Consider the following 17,500-nt stretch of genomic DNA (forward strand, 5'->3'; position numbering starts at 1 on the left):
GTTCTGTCCCCGAACAGTGACACGTCTGAACCGCCGCCCTTCGAAATCAGACACACACACAGTCACGCACACACACACACACACACACACACACACACACACACACACACACACACACACACACGGACACACAGACACACGCACAGGCACACACACAGACAGTCACAGTCATACTCTGTCACACACATGAACACACACACACGGACGGACGGAGACACACACACAATCTCACTCACACACACACACACACACACACACACACGCACCATTGAGATCTCAGGGGTTTAATTTCCGAGTGATTGCAGGCGTGACGTATGTCTGCCACTTAGAAATAAACAAGATGGATGCCTGTTCCGTCCTGGAGCTGGGGCTGACAGGCCAATGTTTTAGTGGGATTTAGAGGCCCGCGTTCATTACACTGACAACATGGCAAAGTCAAACTCTTGATGAGGTATCGATTGTTGAAGGCAAACAAGAACGCACAAAACGCAGAGCCACGAGGCTAGCTCTCTAGACACTATTTCATTAGCTGTTTGTATACTTCAGTGCAAGGTCTTGTATATGGAAATTATGTTCTATGCGTTGACACATTGTCGGTAATTATTTTATTTTTTTTCGGATCCATACTGTACTCAAAGACTCAGTAGTACACAGGGTTCCCGCGCTGGTCTTAAAAAGCCATAAAGTCTAAAATCCAGCAATCCAATTTATAAGGCCTAAAAAGGTCCCCAATTTCAGTTATTCTGTCTAAAAATGAGGTGCTAGGTCTTAAAAATTAGATCCTGCAAGGAAATCAGTCCGACCACATCTAGTTACACGGAAATGAATCAAGCTGGAACCCAAAAAATGCCAATTCGCTTCCTTTTTTGTCTGTATGGCAGTGAAATCCCTAATTTCATCACCTCGAGGATGACAAAAAGCTATCATATGGTGTCGCGAATAGGTCTAAAATTCTATTCAAAAAGGTCTAAAAAGGTCTTAAGTTTGACTTGAAAGTTGAAACTTGTAGGAACCCTGAGTACACATGACTACTCTTCATGAGCTTCGCATATTGGGAGCTCATGAACGGGTGAGCGGTAGGGGGGGGTCTCAGCATGGGGGTTTGGGCAATCGGATTGGGAGACGGAGATTCTTTAACAGGAGCCTCCTTTCTCCTGATTGGCTGTCAGGCAACGTGGGCCAATCGCGGGGGCTTGTGGTGTGTGTGACTCACTTGAACCCGGGCGCCACCGTGGCACAGCTCCCTGACCTCAGCCAGACACAGTAGGGGTCCCTCGAGGACAGGCAGCTCCTGTGGGACAGAGAGGAGACAGACAGACAGACAGACAGACAGACAGACAAACAGACAGTCAGTCAAGAACACTGTGTTAACAATGTGTCAACTCCCACCAGATGTGCTGGCTAGCAACGCAAGCTTTATTCACACACACCGAGCCGTACTCGCGTGGCACTGTGTGTGTCAGCAACCACTTTGTTGCACAAGCACGGTCGGGCATTGAGCTAAACCACACTAATGAACTTTAGCATTCATTGTTATTCACAAGATGTCCCAATCCTGTTTTGAGTGTTCATCACAAAACCGACATGGGTAAACAACAGCATAACACACAGAGACTGGTGGAGAGGTTGTAAGCAGACATAGAAGAGAGAGAGAAAAAAGTTTTGAAAGAACTGCCTAGGACAAGAAATAAGTTTTAATTAGGATGGTTGCCACCTGAAGTGACATCTGGTAACATCTATTCACCTATCAACACCCACGGCTGTCAAGCTTCTCACACTTAAATCCATTACCATCAGAGCCAGACTTGGAGCAGACAGGGTGTAATTCTACCACGATTTAAAAAATAAATAAATAATAATAATTCTTCCTTCTTCTAGCATGGTAACTGCCAATGGCCCCTGGTCCTAGCATAGATTACTTTTTCTCTACGCTGACTGATGGATAGATGATTCACTTAATTAGACAAATGTATTTGCTTTGGATAAAGGCGTCTGCTAAATGCCAACAATGTAAATGTAAACTTGTCTCTCTGTATTCCCAGGTAGCAAGTCAGTAAATGACTGTAGTAACCACATTGTATTAACATGCCATTACATACAGTAAAGCATCTGCAATCGCATAGTGAAGGAGTTGGGCATTACTCGGTAGGGCCTCCCTTTGCTCTCAAAAACAACCTACATTTTTCGTGGCATTGATTCCACAGGATGTTGGAACCATTCCTTTGACATTCTGGTCCATGATGACACGATTGCATCACACAACTCTCAGGTTCACTTTCAAGCTGTGGAATCTCCCTTTCTACCACATCCCTAAAGGTGTGCTATTGGACACCAACAATACTCAAATAGGCTGTGGCATTCAAACGACGATCGATTGGTATTAACGGGCCCAAAGTGTGCCATGAAAACCTTCCCCACACCATTACACCAGCTGAACGAATGAGAAGGTGTACAAGGTGTGTGAGTGTATAATATGAGGCAATTACCTAACAATGTGTAACAACACACATCTGGTGTTACTCAAGTCATTGACAGCTTTGACTTAGCTAACGGGGCGCCGTAATGTGAAGTGTTACCGCGATGACACCATGATGCCATTCTCAACTGACGAGTGAGCCTAGCTCGTAGCTATATGACAGAGAGTGAGGACGGAGGGGAGAGAGAGTGAGGGGAGAGAGAGTGAGGGGAGAGAGAGAGAGCGAGAGGAGAGTGAGGAGAGAGAGCGAGAGAGAGACAGAGACACAGAGAGAGAGGAGAGAGAGAGAGAGAGAGAGAGAGAGAGAGAGAGAGAGAGAGAGAGAGGAGAGAGAGAGAGAGAGAGACAGACACAGACAGACAGGCAGACAGACAGACAGCTGGTATAGTAGTGTAGTTTGACCGGCTGTCGCTCTGGGAGCTGGCAGACAACAGTCTTTGGTGACAGCCCCCAGGTGCGCTGTGTAGCCAGAGGCATTCTGGGATGCGGTGACACTCTCTCTCTCTCTCTCTGTGTGTGTGTGTGTCTGTGTGTCTCTCTCTCTCTCTCTCTCTCTCTCTCTCTCTCTCTGTGTGTGTGTGTGTGTGTGTCTGTGTGTCTCTTTCTCTCTCTCTCTCGCTCTCTCTGTGTCTCTCCCTCCCTCCCTCCCTCCCTTCCCCCAGGTGTGCGCCATCTAGCCAGAGGCATTCTGGGAGGCGGTGACACAGCTGGGCTGACAGGCCAGTGGGGGGGACGAGGGGGGGACGAGGGGGGACCCGCTGAGGAGGAGACCAAGCCCAGCATGGTTAGGACCACGGTGTTCTCTGTGCCGGTACAGTAGGTGCAGGGAGGGGGGGGGGGGGGGGGAGGAGGAGGGCTGTTGCCATTGACAACATGTCAAAGGTAATGAACCTTGTATTTTTTAGGAAAACCTGATACAACCGCGGTTGGATACGTCCTCAGTGCCCGTCAGAACGCGGTGAAAACACAGGTGTAAGCGCTAAGGGAACGTCTGTTAGGGTACTTTACCGAGCTAGGATCCCTCCTGTCTCTGTGTCTCTATCCCCCCCCCCCCCCAGGTGGGCTGTCAGTTTACTGAGGAACATCCATCCTAGGGGAGGGCGGGGAGGGGGGGGGGGGTGGGTCGAGGCAGATCTACACGACTCCTGGCTCAGTCTGTATATATCACAACACAGGTCATCCCTGAGCTGAGTTACCAGAGAAAGTAAAAGTTTCGCTATGAGTCGAAACAGATGTAGCGTACGCTGCTCTGTTTTTGGAACTGAAGGGGGCTGGGGGGGGATATATTATGTAAAAAACGGAAAAAAAAATATTTATATATATTCTTTTTTAAATCACACAAAAAAAAAACACTGAGCTTGACGGCGTGAGTGGGTGGAGGGTTTCGCGAGGCGGTGTTTTTCTTTCTCTACTTCACCGTTTCACCTTTCTTTCTCACATCATTTCATTTCGTCTTTTTCTCCGTCGACTCGTTCGTTCGTTCTGCAGGTCGCCGGCCGCTGTCCGAAATATTGCAATCTTCTCCGACCTTAATAGAGACGGCAGCGGCCGCCGCAGGAGCGAAGGAGAGTGTGAGATAGAAAACCTACTTTTCTTGCTTTTGTGAAAGATAGAGGCTACAGTTAAAAGGTGGAAGGAGGAGGGGGGAGGAGGGAGGGAGGGAGGGAGGAGGGGGAGAGGGAGAGAGAGAGAAAGAGACAGAAAGCGAGAGGACCGAAACCTCATTTGGAGGTAGACAGATGGTGACAGTGTGGAGAGTGGGATATAGAGCTGACACCTGACCCCTCGCAAGGCATGGTGGGGCTTAAGGGGCCCTCAAATCCCTGGATGAGGTGCGCCGGGGCTGGTTCTTAAGGATCCAGAGGAGCAGGGCTGCTCTAAGCCCCTTCCACACTGAGACAGGCCCTCTCTCCCCTCTCTCCCCTCTCTCCCCTCTCTCCCCTTCCTCCTCCTCCTCCTCCTCCTCCGGGCTGCAGCGCTGGCCGCACTTGGCTCGCGTCCAATCAGCTGGTTCCAATTTGGGGCGTAAATGCTGCCGAGCACTTTTCCTTAGGCCCCGCAATGAGGGTTTAGCATGCTATGGGGGGATACGGGTCCCTGTTCCTATTTAATACCAATCTTTTTCTCGAGAGGTTGGAGAGGAGAGAGAGGGGTGGGAGGAGGAGGAGGGGGGGGGGGGGGGGTAGTGAGGGGGTAACATTCCTCACAACCCCAAAAATAGAACATGAGATTTCGAGAGTACAGTACATTTGCTCCGACAACAACAAAAGCTGAGAAAACAAAAGGAAAAAACTCTTGACTGTGAGTTAAACCGTAACTGCAACGGAGCCTCACTCTCTCTTCGCTCTCCCCCGCAACAACAAAGGCAGTATCTTCAAGCCTATAAGATACACTTTTTTTTCTTCTCCTTCTTCTTCTTTTCTTTGTATATATTTCCCCTTTTAACATACAATATTATTCACATTTCGAAATAAACAAACAAACGAACGATGAGGCAATGGTATAACTATAACTACACATCACCACATGTAGTCCCCCTGGGGACACGGCTGCGTGCGATGGCAGAAAAGAGAAGAGATGCATCACAGGATTCCACGACAGTGACACCATACTGTAGTCTCGCACATGCAGGATCAGTTAGTAGCGCGACGCGAGCGGCAACTCTCTAGAAAACGGAGCGACACTCACTTCTTGCAGGAGCCCAGGTCGGCGCAGCGACTCAGGGGGACTCGGATGACGCATCCGGAGAAGGCCACGAACAGGGCGTGATGGTCCCGGTCCAGCTCCAGCCCCAGGACCCTCCTGTCTTCGCCACGGACGTTGCATCTAAGAGACCGAGCAGAGAGCAGAGACCGCTGGCGATTTCAGAAAACAGAAATTTGTTCCCAGGGGACAACGATGACAGCAACATCACAGCGTGGTTGTGTGATGCATGAATCTTTAATAGTTTTTTCTCTTCTGTTGGGTGAGGAGTTCATGTGAATATGAACTGGCAAGCTGTACAAGGCAAACATCCCTTCAAACATCCCTTCAAGTTGTACTGGGTGACTCAAAGCCTGCCTTAGCTGTATTATTATTATTTTATTTTTTTACTGATTTATTGCCATGCAATCAACTTGGCAGTCAGTTGTTGGAATTTGGTATTTTTGCTCTAGGAACAAGGTCAGCCATATTCGGCGCCCCTGGAGCAATTAGGGGTTAAGTGCCTTGCTCAAGGGCACATGCAGATCCCTCCTGAGGGGAGGGGATCGAGCCAGCAACCTTCCGATTGCTAGCCGGCCTCCTCTCTAGCCTCTAGGCTACTGTTGCCCCGTAACCAGTTCCTTGCAACCTTGTATCCTCTCTCCTTCTCCTTCAGCATTGGAGAAGGACATCTAAAAAGAGGAGGAGCCTCTGAGGCTGTCCTCCAATGAGAAGGCAGCGAGGAAGGAAGGATGGTGTAATGAGAGAGACTCTCGGGGGCAGGCTTGTGGAGAGAGAGAGAGAGAGAGAGAGAGGTGAAGCTCACTTGGTGGGGTTGTAGACGTCGATGTCCTCCAGCAGCTGGGAGCTGAAGGAGGCGTTGGGGTGGGTGCTGGCCAGGATCTTCAGGACCCGGCCGTTCTCCGCGCCCAGGAACAGCACCGTGTGGTTCTTGTACGGCCCGGCTGACGTGTCCACAGCGATCTGGGTCAACTTGAACCTGAACGGAAAAAGAACAAGAAAGAACAGGAGCATGATGATGATGATGATGATGATGATGAAGAAATACATAGATGTGCCTGAAGTTTACGATGGAGAGATAGACTAAGTAGCATCGTAGCTGCCAATGGCCCCTGCGTTTGGTTTTAGTTTGGCATAGGTTACTATTTCTCATGATGATTAACTGATAGACACACGATTCACTTACTTAGAGGCTTAAATGCATTTGTTGGAAGTCGCTTTGGATAAAAGGCGTCCGCTAAATGCCCAAAATGTAAATGAAAATGTAGCTACAAATGTTTTAATTTGTACGTGGGCTGCATACGGAAAAACACAACACAACACCGCTGCGTGAGACGCCCACGCCAGCAACTGTTTAGTACTACTAAGCCGCCTCTCAGCCCCATACAAGTTGGCGTGTTAGAGAGTGGCACTACAATAAATCAATAGCTCGACGTTAGGGCCGTGATGTATCATTATCGTTAGACTTCAGTTATCCCCCCCCCCCGGGGGAGTTATGAAGCAGATGTGATGTTCGCGAGGCAGATGTGAGACAGCACACACTACCCTCTCGCTCTGAGAAGCTGCCTGCTTGGTTGTCAGACTCGATCGGTTTCACAAGCTAAGTCTCACAGCGGGGAGGGGTCTGGGTGGGGGGGGGGGGTCTGGTATAGGTATATATATTATTATGCCATTTGGCTGACGCTTTTATCCAAAGCGACTTACATTCGAATGAGTGCATACAGTATTTATATGGTCCCAGCGGGAATCGAACCCACAACCTAAGCGTAGTTAGCGCCATGCTCTACCAACTGAGTCACAGAGGACCACTTATAGGTAGTTATTTGAGATTTGATTAGTTGAGTGTTGACCTACCCATATCTGTCTGTCTGTTTGTGTCTGTCTGTGTCTGTCTGTGTGAGTGTCTGTGAGTGTCTGTTTGTCTGTGTGTCTGTCCATCCATCCAGCCATCCATCCATTCACCCATCCATCCATCCACCCACTCACCCACCTACCCATCCATCCATCCACCCAGCCACCCATCCATCTGTTCAACCATCCATCCACCCACCCCATCCACCCATCCACTCATCCACCCATCCATCCATCCACCCATCCATCCATCCATCCATCCATCCACCCACCCACCCACCCACCCACCCCTCCACCAATCCATCCACCCACCCACCCACCCATCTGTTCATTCATCCATCCACCCATCCACTCATCCACCCACCCACCCATCTGTTCATTCATCCATCCACCCATCCACTCATCCACCCACCCATCCATCTGTTCATCCATCCATACACCCACCGACCCATCCATCTGTTCATCCACCCATCTACTCATCCACCCACCCATCCATCTGTTCATCCATCCATTCACCCACCCACCCACCCATCCACCCCTCCACCAATCCACCCACCCACCCATCCACCCACCCATCCACCCACCCACCCACCCACCCACCCATCCATCCATCCACCGATCCGTCCATCCACCCACCCCATCCACCCACCCATCCACCCACCCATCCACCCACCCACCCATCCATCCATCCACCGATCCGTCCATCCACCCACCCATCCATCCACCCATCCACCCCTCCACCAATCCATCCACCCACCCACCCATCCATTCATCCATCCATCCACCCATCCACTCATCCACCCACCCACCCATCCACCCACCCACCCATCCACCCACCCACCCACCCACCCATCCATCCACCCACCCACCCACCCACCCATCCATCCATCCAACCATCCACCCACCCATCCATCTGTTCATCCATCCACCCATCCACCCATCCATCCACCCACCCACCCACCCATCCATCCATCCACCCATCCACCCATCCACCCCTCCACCAATCCATCCATCCACCCACCCACCCATCCATCTGTTCATCCATCCATCCACCCACCCATCCATCCACCCCTCCACCCATCCATTCACCCATCTATCCACCCACCCACCCACCCATCCACCCCTCCACCCACCCACCCATCCACCCACCCATCCACCCACCCACCCATCCACCCCTCCACCCACCCATCCACCCACCCACCCATCCACCCCTCCACCCACCCATCCACCCACCCACCCCTCCACTCACCCACCCATCCATCCATCCACCCCTCCACCCCTCCACCCACCCACCCACCCATCCACCCACCCATCCATCTGTTCATCCATCCATCCACCCATCCACCCACTCACCCACCCATCCATCTGTTCATCCATCCACCCATCCACCCATCCATCCACCCACCCACCCACCCATCCATCCATCCACCCATCCACCCATCCATCCATCCATCCACCCATCCACCCATCCACCCCTCCACCAATCCATCCATCCACCCACCCACCCATCCATCTGTTCATCCATCCATCCACCCGCCCATCCATCCACCCCTCCACCCATCCATTCACCCATCTATCCACCCACCCACCCACCCATCCACCCCTCCACCCACCCACCCATCCACCCACCCACCCACCCATCCACCCCTCCACCCACCCATCCACCCACCCACCCATCCACCCCTCCACCCACCCATCCACCCACCCACCCATCCACCCACCCACCCCTCCACTCACCCACCCATCCATCCATCCACCCCTCCACCCACCCATCCACCCACCCACCCATCCATCTGTTCATCCATCCATCCACCCATCCACCCAAGTCTCACAGCGGGGAGGGGTCTGGGTGGGGGGGGGGGGTCTGGTATAGGTATATATATTATTATGCCATTTGGCTGACGCTTTTATCCAAAGCGACTTACATTCGAATGAGTGCATACAGTATTTATATGGTCCCAGCGGGAATCGAACCCACAACCTAAGCGTAGTTAGCGCCATGCTCTACCAACTGAGTCACAGAGGACCACTTATAGGTAGTTATTTGAGATTTGATTAGTTGAGTGTTGACCTACCCATATCTGTCTGTCTGTTTGTGTCTGTCTGTGTCTGTCTGTGTGAGTGTCTGTGAGTGTCTGTTTGTCTGTGTGTCTGTCCATCCATCCAGCCATCCATCCATTCACCCATCCATCCATCCACCCACTCACCCACCTACCCATCCATCCATCCACCCAGCCACCCATCCATCTGTTCAACCATCCATCCACCCACCCCATCCACCCATCCACTCATCCACCCATCCATCCATCCACCCATCCATCCATCCATCCATCCATCCATCCACCCACCCACCCACCCACCCACCCCTCCACCAATCCATCCACCCACCCACCCACCCATCTGTTCATTCATCCATCCACCCATCCACTCATCCACCCACCCACCCATCTGTTCATTCATCCATCCACCCATCCACTCATCCACCCACCCACCCACCCATCCATCTGTTCATCCATCCATACACCCACCGACCCATCCATCTGTTCATCCACCCATCTACTCATCCACCCACCCATCCATCTGTTCATCCATCCATTCACCCACCCACCCACCCATCCACCCCTCCACCAATCCACCCACCCACCCATCCACCCACCCATCCACCCACCCACCCACCCACCCACCCATCCATCCATCCACCGATCCGTCCATCCACCCACCCCATCCACCCACCCATCCACCCACCCATCCACCCACCCACCCATCCATCCATCCACCGATCCGTCCATCCACCCACCCATCCATCCACCCATCCACCCCTCCACCAATCCATCCACCCACCCACCCATCCATTCATCCATCCATCCACCCATCCACTCATCCACCCACCCACCCATCCACCCACCCACCCATCCACCCACCCACCCACCCACCCATCCACCCACCCACCCACCCACCCATCCATCCATCCAACCATCCACCCACCCATCCATCTGTTCATCCATCCACCCATCCACCCATCCATCCACCCACCCACCCACCCATCCATCCATCCACCCATCCACCCATCCACCCCTCCACCAATCCATCCATCCACCCACCCACCCATCCATCTGTTCATCCATCCATCCACCCACCCATCCATCCACCCCTCCACCCATCCATTCACCCATCTATCCACCCACCCACCCACCCATCCACCCCTCCACCCACCCACCCATCCACCCACCCATCCACCCACCCACCCATCCACCCCTCCACCCACCCATCCACCCACCCACCCATCCACCCCTCCACCCACCCATCCACCCACCCACCCCTCCACTCACCCACCCATCCATCCATCCACCCCTCCACCCCTCCACCCACCCACCCACCCATCCACCCACCCATCCATCTGTTCATCCATCCATCCACCCATCCACCCACTCACCCACCCATCCATCTGTTCATCCATCCACCCATCCACCCATCCATCCACCCACCCACCCACCCATCCATCCATCCACCCATCCACCCATCCATCCATCCATCCACCCATCCACCCATCCACCCCTCCACCAATCCATCCATCCACCCACCCACCCATCCATCTGTTCATCCATCCATCCACCCGCCCATCCATCCACCCCTCCACCCATCCATTCACCCATCTATCCACCCACCCACCCACCCATCCACCCCTCCACCCACCCACCCATCCACCCCTCCACCCACCCATCCACCCACCCACCCATCCACCCCTCCACCCATCCACCCACCCACCCATCCACCCACCCACCCCTCCACTCACCCACCCATCCATCCATCCACCCCTCCACCCACCCATCCACCCACCCACCCATCCATCTGTTCATCCATCCATCCACCCATCCACCCACTCACCCACCCATCCATCTGTTCATCCATCCATCCACCCATCCACTCATCCACCCACCCATCCATCTGTTCATCCATCCATCCACCCATCTATCCACCCACCCACCCACCCATCCACCCCTCCACCCACCCACCCACCCACCCACCCATCCACCCCTCCACCCCTCCTACCTGCTGGTGGTGCGGGTGAAGCAGGGCCGGTGGTTGACGGAGGGCACGGCCTCGTCCATGAGGGGGTAGGACTTGATGAAGGTCAGGGTGTCGTCAGGGAAGGTGGTGGACGACTTGTAGGCCGCAGCAGAGCCGTCCCCAGCACAGCAGCCTGGTCTGAGGGGCAAAGGAAGGGGGAGGAACAGGGGCAAACAATGGTAAATGGACTGCAAATTCCTTATTCCAAAGCCCTTTACAACGGCCTCGCATTCACCCATTCGCACACACAATCACACACCAATGGCAGCAAGCTACCTTGATGCAAGATGCCGGCCCCGCTCATTGGGAGCAATTTGAGTTTTTTACACGTGGACAGGAGGAGCCAGGGATTGAACCGCCGACCTTTGCGATCATTAGACGCCCTTCTCTACCTTCTGAGCCACAGCCGCCTCAAAAGCAATGTTGGTATTACTAGGCATTCAGTGGGGTCTTTACTCAGTGTTTTCTTCTTCTCATGTAGTAGCTGGACAGTTAGATGGGATTTCAGCTGCTCTCCAATCACAGTCAGGGTTGCCAGACGGGATTGACAATTTCCAACCAAAAAGCTGCCGAATCCACCCGTCCAGTGTGACCAAAAGTAGCCCAATCTGGCAACACTGATCACAGTCTCTCATCTGGGGAATGAACAAGTGGCCTAGGGGTTACTGGCTAGCCTCCCTAAACTAAAGGCCAGCCTGGCCCCCAATTGTGTGTGTGTGTGTGTGTGTGTGTGTGTGTGTGTGTGTGTGTGTGTGTGTGTGTGTGTGTGTGTGTGTGTGTGTCAGCGTGCATGCGTATGTGTGTGGGTGTGTGGTATATTTTGACACACACACATGCATGAATTGTATAGTATGAGCCTGTATTATTTGCCTTTTGACTTGCATAAGTTATGTAAGAATTCTCCTAGCAAGAGGGGGTTTTATGACGTAGCATCCCTTTGTCCTAGGGCCATATGGTTATCTCAGGATGACTTCCTGTGACTCCCACTGACCCTTGACCTGAATGACATCACATGTGGGTCTGACCTCTTAATGTGATAGGCTATTATTTGAAACTGTATTTGCATGTCTCTGTTTACAAACAGGGCGACGCCCCTGAACATCGGTCTCCTCTCCACCCCAGCGAGCAGCACCAGCGCCAACCTTTCCTGTCTCTCTGTAAACTGTCATTCTGTTTAATAAATAGTCTTCTTAGAATCCAGAAGTTTTACTCGTGATCTATTTCATACACGTTATTTAAGACAAGAAGCAACAGGTGCATGTGTGTGTGTGTGTGTGTGTGTGTGTGTGTGTGTGAGTGTCTTGAGGGGCTAGGTAGAAAGCAAACACTTATAGGCTACACGAGTGCCTAATATGTGTTTACTAAACTAAAGTGTTATTGCAATGTCAGCAGAGTGCTGCCTGCATGGTAATGACACACCCAGAGCAGGGAGAGAGAGTAAACACAGGTGTCTTATTGTTATTACCTAGTATTCTCTCATTATCTCATTATCCATCTCTTGTATATTTATCCATCTCTTGTATATACCTATTACCTACTGTACCATATTGTAATTATCACTTCATAGCTGTACATATCCTATGTACTATCTTACTGTAATTATCACTTCATAACTGTACATATCCTATTTTGTCTACAGTGTCATGTTTTGCACTATATCACTATTTGCACTTCTGGTTAGATGCTGAACAGCATTTCGTTGTCTGGTACTTGTACTCTGCAATGACAATAAAGTTGAATCTAATCTAATCTAATTACTTTTAATAGCATGTTTTCGTTCTACCATCCATTAACACTAGAACAGCCATGACCCTCTTTGCACACGATCAAATTTCAGGATCCTCCTTTCATGACTTTTCCTAGATATTTGCGTTCTACCACCCAGTATCCTTACATTTCACAAAATCACATCAGGATAAGCTAGTATGAAGCTATTTTGCAGTTTTTCTGTGTAGGAGGCAGGCTAATTTACAAGGTGGCCGTTGTGTGTAAATAGCAGCTTCCCATTGTAAAGACTATGGTCATTTGGCCCCTTTTACCTCTTATAGTAGGTAAAAAAGGCACGGCTGTTCTAGTGTTAAAACCCCCCCAAACAAACAGGTACAAACATTTGCTTTGGTACCAACACTGTAACTCTGACCCTTTTCTAAGGTGGGACGGAGGGTGGAACAATTTGGAATCAGCCTCATATTGTTCTTGCTCCTGCTTTATAAGAATGTCCCATTATTTTACTCTATTGCTCTGACCAGATTGTATTTTGTCTTTTTTTGTTGTTGTTGATCTGGTGTCGTTTTATTGTGTAATTCTGCATTGTTTGTTTTAACTGTCGAAGCTCAATGTTTTAAGCTGCTGTCTTGGCCAGGCTTCCCTTGGAAAAGAGATCATTGTGTCTCAATGGGACCGACCCTGGTTAAATAAAGGCTAAATAATGAAAACATTTTTAAAACCTTACCGTTTTTCTATCTGAGAAGCACCCAAAACCCTGTCTTGTACTAGCTTTTGATATTCAATTTCCTATTAGTTTTTTTCCCCTTTCCTTGTTTTGATTTCTAACTTGATGTATACGGTCCAATACGTTGTGTGTATGTGGGTATATATTGATTTTGATGTGTTGCCAAGTGATGTAATGTGTTTGTGTTGTTTTTTTGTTCAATAAAAACAAAGTTAAAAAGATTATAAAACAAAAACAACCGTACCTGGGCTTGGGTACCTGGTCGCCCCCCCCCCCCCCCTACACAGACAGGGGGCCCCCGCCCTCTGACTGTAACTCTGACCCTTCTCTAAGGTGGGTCGGAGGGTGGAACAGGCTTACCTGGGCTTGGGTACCTGGTCCTCGGGGACCGGCGTCCAGGCAGACTCGCTGTTCCTCTGCTCCTTGAACTTCCCCTGGAAGGCCTTCTCTATGTCGTCCATGTAGAAGGCACACACAGCCGAGCCGGTGATGCTAAGGGACACACCCAGAGACACTCTGGTCACTGAAAAGCTCTTCAGTCTTAGTCTAGATTGGATCCTATCCTTTGTGACTTGAGCAGGGGGGTATTCCATCAATGTCACTAAAGGAGAATCCAGGCTTATTTTGATACATTTCGTGAGACTTATCAAGATAATGAATAAACCTGGATTTTCCTTTAGTGACGTTGATGGAACACACCCCAGGTCTATCTTGAGCAGTCGTAATCATACGAATAAGGTTTATTTTATAACACCTTTCATACATAAGAATGCAGCTCAAAGTGCTGTAGGATACGACGCAAAGGAACAGATTAAAAATGAAAAAAGAGATTAGCAACACAAAGCAAAAGAAAGACAAAAGGAACAGTAAACGATTATGATGCATGATACATCCTTTGCATTCTTCTCAAACAAACTGCTCCAACTGAACAGATACGACATCATAACACAGGGTTCCCACGGGTCCTTGAAATCCTTGAAAGTTTGTGAATTTGAGAAAAATAAATCAAGGTCTTAAACGTTTTTGAAAATAGACATGGGTCATTGAAAGTGCTTGAATTCCCCTCTCTTTCTCTCTCTCTCTAAAAAAAATAATAAAAATAATAAAAAATATTTTACTTAGCTCGTCAACTAGTTCTGTCTCAAACTATGCCGTGTTGGGTCCTTGAATTTGAGGGAATTGAGTCTTGAAAGTCGTTGAAAGGTGCTTGAAAGGTGCTTGAATTTGATGTTTCAGAAGGTGTGGGAACCCTGGTAACAATACATCTCTGCGATCTCTTTTCACTCATCTACACTATTTTCCCCCAACAACAACAACAGCTCATATCAGAATGATCACATCACAATCTGTGACGTCGCCCCCTGGAGGTCTGGCTGACCTGTTGGCCTGAGTGGTGAAGACCCCCAGCACGGCGGGCCTGTGGTTGATCTGCAGCACGTTGGTCAGAGACTGCAGGACGTCGAAGTAGAAGAAGGAGTCGCCCGGCACGGAGCAGTTGAGCCGGGCCTTGAGGAAGGAGGTCCAGTAACGTTCTAGAACCCTGGGAGAACCGCCGTTGTCATTCTTACAGACGCGAGCCACCCTGGAGAACACCACCTGAGGAGGGCACAGTGATTGGGTAAACGTTTTTTTCTTTTTTATAGATAGTCATATTCATAAGGTTAGTATTAATAATAATAATTAATAATAATAATAATACATTAGACTTATATAGTGTTTTTCTAGACACTCAAAGGTGCTTTACAAACTGAAAAGATTGAGTAGTAATAATATAAAGAGACCAAAAATAAATAAAAGAAAGTATAGGGGCCTAATTAAGGTAGTGCTGGGGACACATGGGAAGGGGAGGGGGAGAGGGTTAACTGGTGAAGGCAAGCTTGAAGAGGTGGGTTTTGAGGGCCAATTGAGGTGGGTATTGACCAATGACCAACATGGACTCAACACCTGAGGGGAGGACAGTGATTGGGGAACAGGTTTTTATAGATATTGTCATATTCATAATCATAATCATAAACCTTTGTATTGCCAAGTATATTCGCATATACAGGAAATGTACTTGGTGTAATAAGGTTAATATTGACCAATGACCAACAGGGACTCAACACCTGAGGGGAGGACAGTGATTGGGGAAAAGGTTTTTATAGATATTGTCATATTCATAATCATAATCAGCATTCTTTCTATTGCCAAGTATATTCGCACATATAGGAAATGGACTTGGGCGTAATAAGGTTAGTATTGACCAATGACCGAGAGGGACTTTGTTTAATAACCACAGAGCACATGTTTTATAGGCTGTCTCCAGGCTATTGTCCATTGTTACAGGGCTGTGCGCAAGGACCAATAAATACAGCGAGATGGGATTGTTTCTTGTTACACACAAGTCCAGGACCTGTCTTCTTCTTCCGTGGTCTTGAGTTACAACTCTCTCACCTTGCCAAGTGTGGTGTACTCCACCGCAATCTCGCTGAAGAAGAAGTACACGTAGTTCCCGTACTCAATGGCATGCAGGAAATGAGGCTCTGAGGAGACAGGAGGAGACATATGAAAGAGTAACAGAGCACGACCTGATCACATGACCTGATACTCACAACAATGAGTAGGTGAGTGGGTTTGATGGAAGGAGGAAACCCCACTATGTTTTCAGACGACGGCACGGATTGTTTTCGGATTGTTTTTCACGCACGTAATATGTGCGTAATGTACGTAATGATATTTGACTATGGGGGGGGGGGGGGGGGGGGGGGGGGGTAAACAGTGGTTTTAGTACCGTCAACACAAAGACACCAGTTAGCATACAAATGTATGTACATGTAATTCCAATGGTCAAAGGTGCTTAACACTAGAACAGCCATGCCTATTTTTCACAACGACCACTAGTTCCCACGTCTTGTAAATGATCCTGCTTCCTACACAGAAAAACCGCAAAATAGCTTTATATTAGCTTATCCTGATGTGATTTTGAAAATGTAAGCACACTGGATGGTAGAACGCACATATCTAGGAAAAGTCATGAAAGGAGGGTCCTGAAATTTGATCGAGTGCAAAGATATAAACAATTTTTTACTCACAGGGTCCAATGACCCCCACCCAGGGCTGTTCTAGTGTTAAACCGGTGCTCGTGGGAGGTCAAAGGAGCTCACCTCTTAGCCACTTGGAGTCATACTTCACAGTGCGCAGGACGGGGCTGCTCTCTCCGAGGCTACGGTAGATCACCGCGTCGCTGGCCAGGAAGTCCGTCATGGTGGCGGAATAGAAATCACCACCTGGAGAGGAACAAATAAGAGTCTTTGTTGCCATTTTATTTCCCCAATTCTTTCTCCCATTTACAACACCAATGAAAAACCCATTTATTGATCTCAGTAGATACATTTTTTTGTTGGTCACACTTGAATTTCGTCAATGTTTAAGAGACAGAGGAACAGATGTAAGGGGGAGTTGCGGCAGTTGCAACCCGCAGTGACACCCGTGTGAACTTTGTGGAAATGTCAGTGGAAAATTGGCGGGATTGAGGTCCAGGCTGGGCTATCGTGTTGTATCATGTTGCTCCCTGCCACCAGCTGACACGTCCCTCTGTCCACACACACACACAGACACACAGACACACACACACACACACACACACACACACACACACACACAGACACAGACACACACACACTTACACACACACACTCACCAGCGAAGAGGCCAACGTTGGACTGGACTGGCGCGAGACACACACACACACACACACACACACACTCACCAGCGAAGAGGCCAACGTTGGACTGGACTGGCGCGAGACACACACACACACACACACACACACACTCACACTCACACTCACACTCACACTCACACTCACCAGCGAAGAGGCCAACGTTGGACTGGACTGGCGCGCAAGACACACACACACACAGAGAGACACACACAGAGACACACACACACACACCCACACACACACACAC

General features: G+C 49.9%; 1 protein-coding gene across 1 annotated transcript in view; it reads right to left on the bottom strand.

The window, feature by feature from the left end:
• sema6cb (semaphorin 6Cb) overlaps positions 1 to 17,500 on the bottom strand; it is a gene marked incomplete at both ends in the record, with an annotated part of 56,236 nt that overhangs the window by 25,749 nt on the left and 12,987 nt on the right. The window contains 8 exon segments of the mRNA XM_080540394.1: positions 1,214 to 1,291; positions 5,165 to 5,302; positions 5,985 to 6,158; positions 11,081 to 11,236; positions 13,911 to 14,042; positions 14,929 to 15,146; positions 15,984 to 16,072; positions 16,694 to 16,816. Of these exon segments, the coding sequence (XP_080396520.1) occupies positions 1,214 to 1,291; positions 5,165 to 5,302; positions 5,985 to 6,158; positions 11,081 to 11,236; positions 13,911 to 14,042; positions 14,929 to 15,146; positions 15,984 to 16,072; positions 16,694 to 16,816 (1,108 nt within the window).

This window comes from Nansenia antarctica (assembly GCF_963989245.1).
Source record: "Nansenia antarctica genome assembly, chromosome: 10".
NCBI lineage: Eukaryota > Metazoa > Chordata > Actinopteri > Argentiniformes > Microstomatidae > Nansenia > Nansenia antarctica.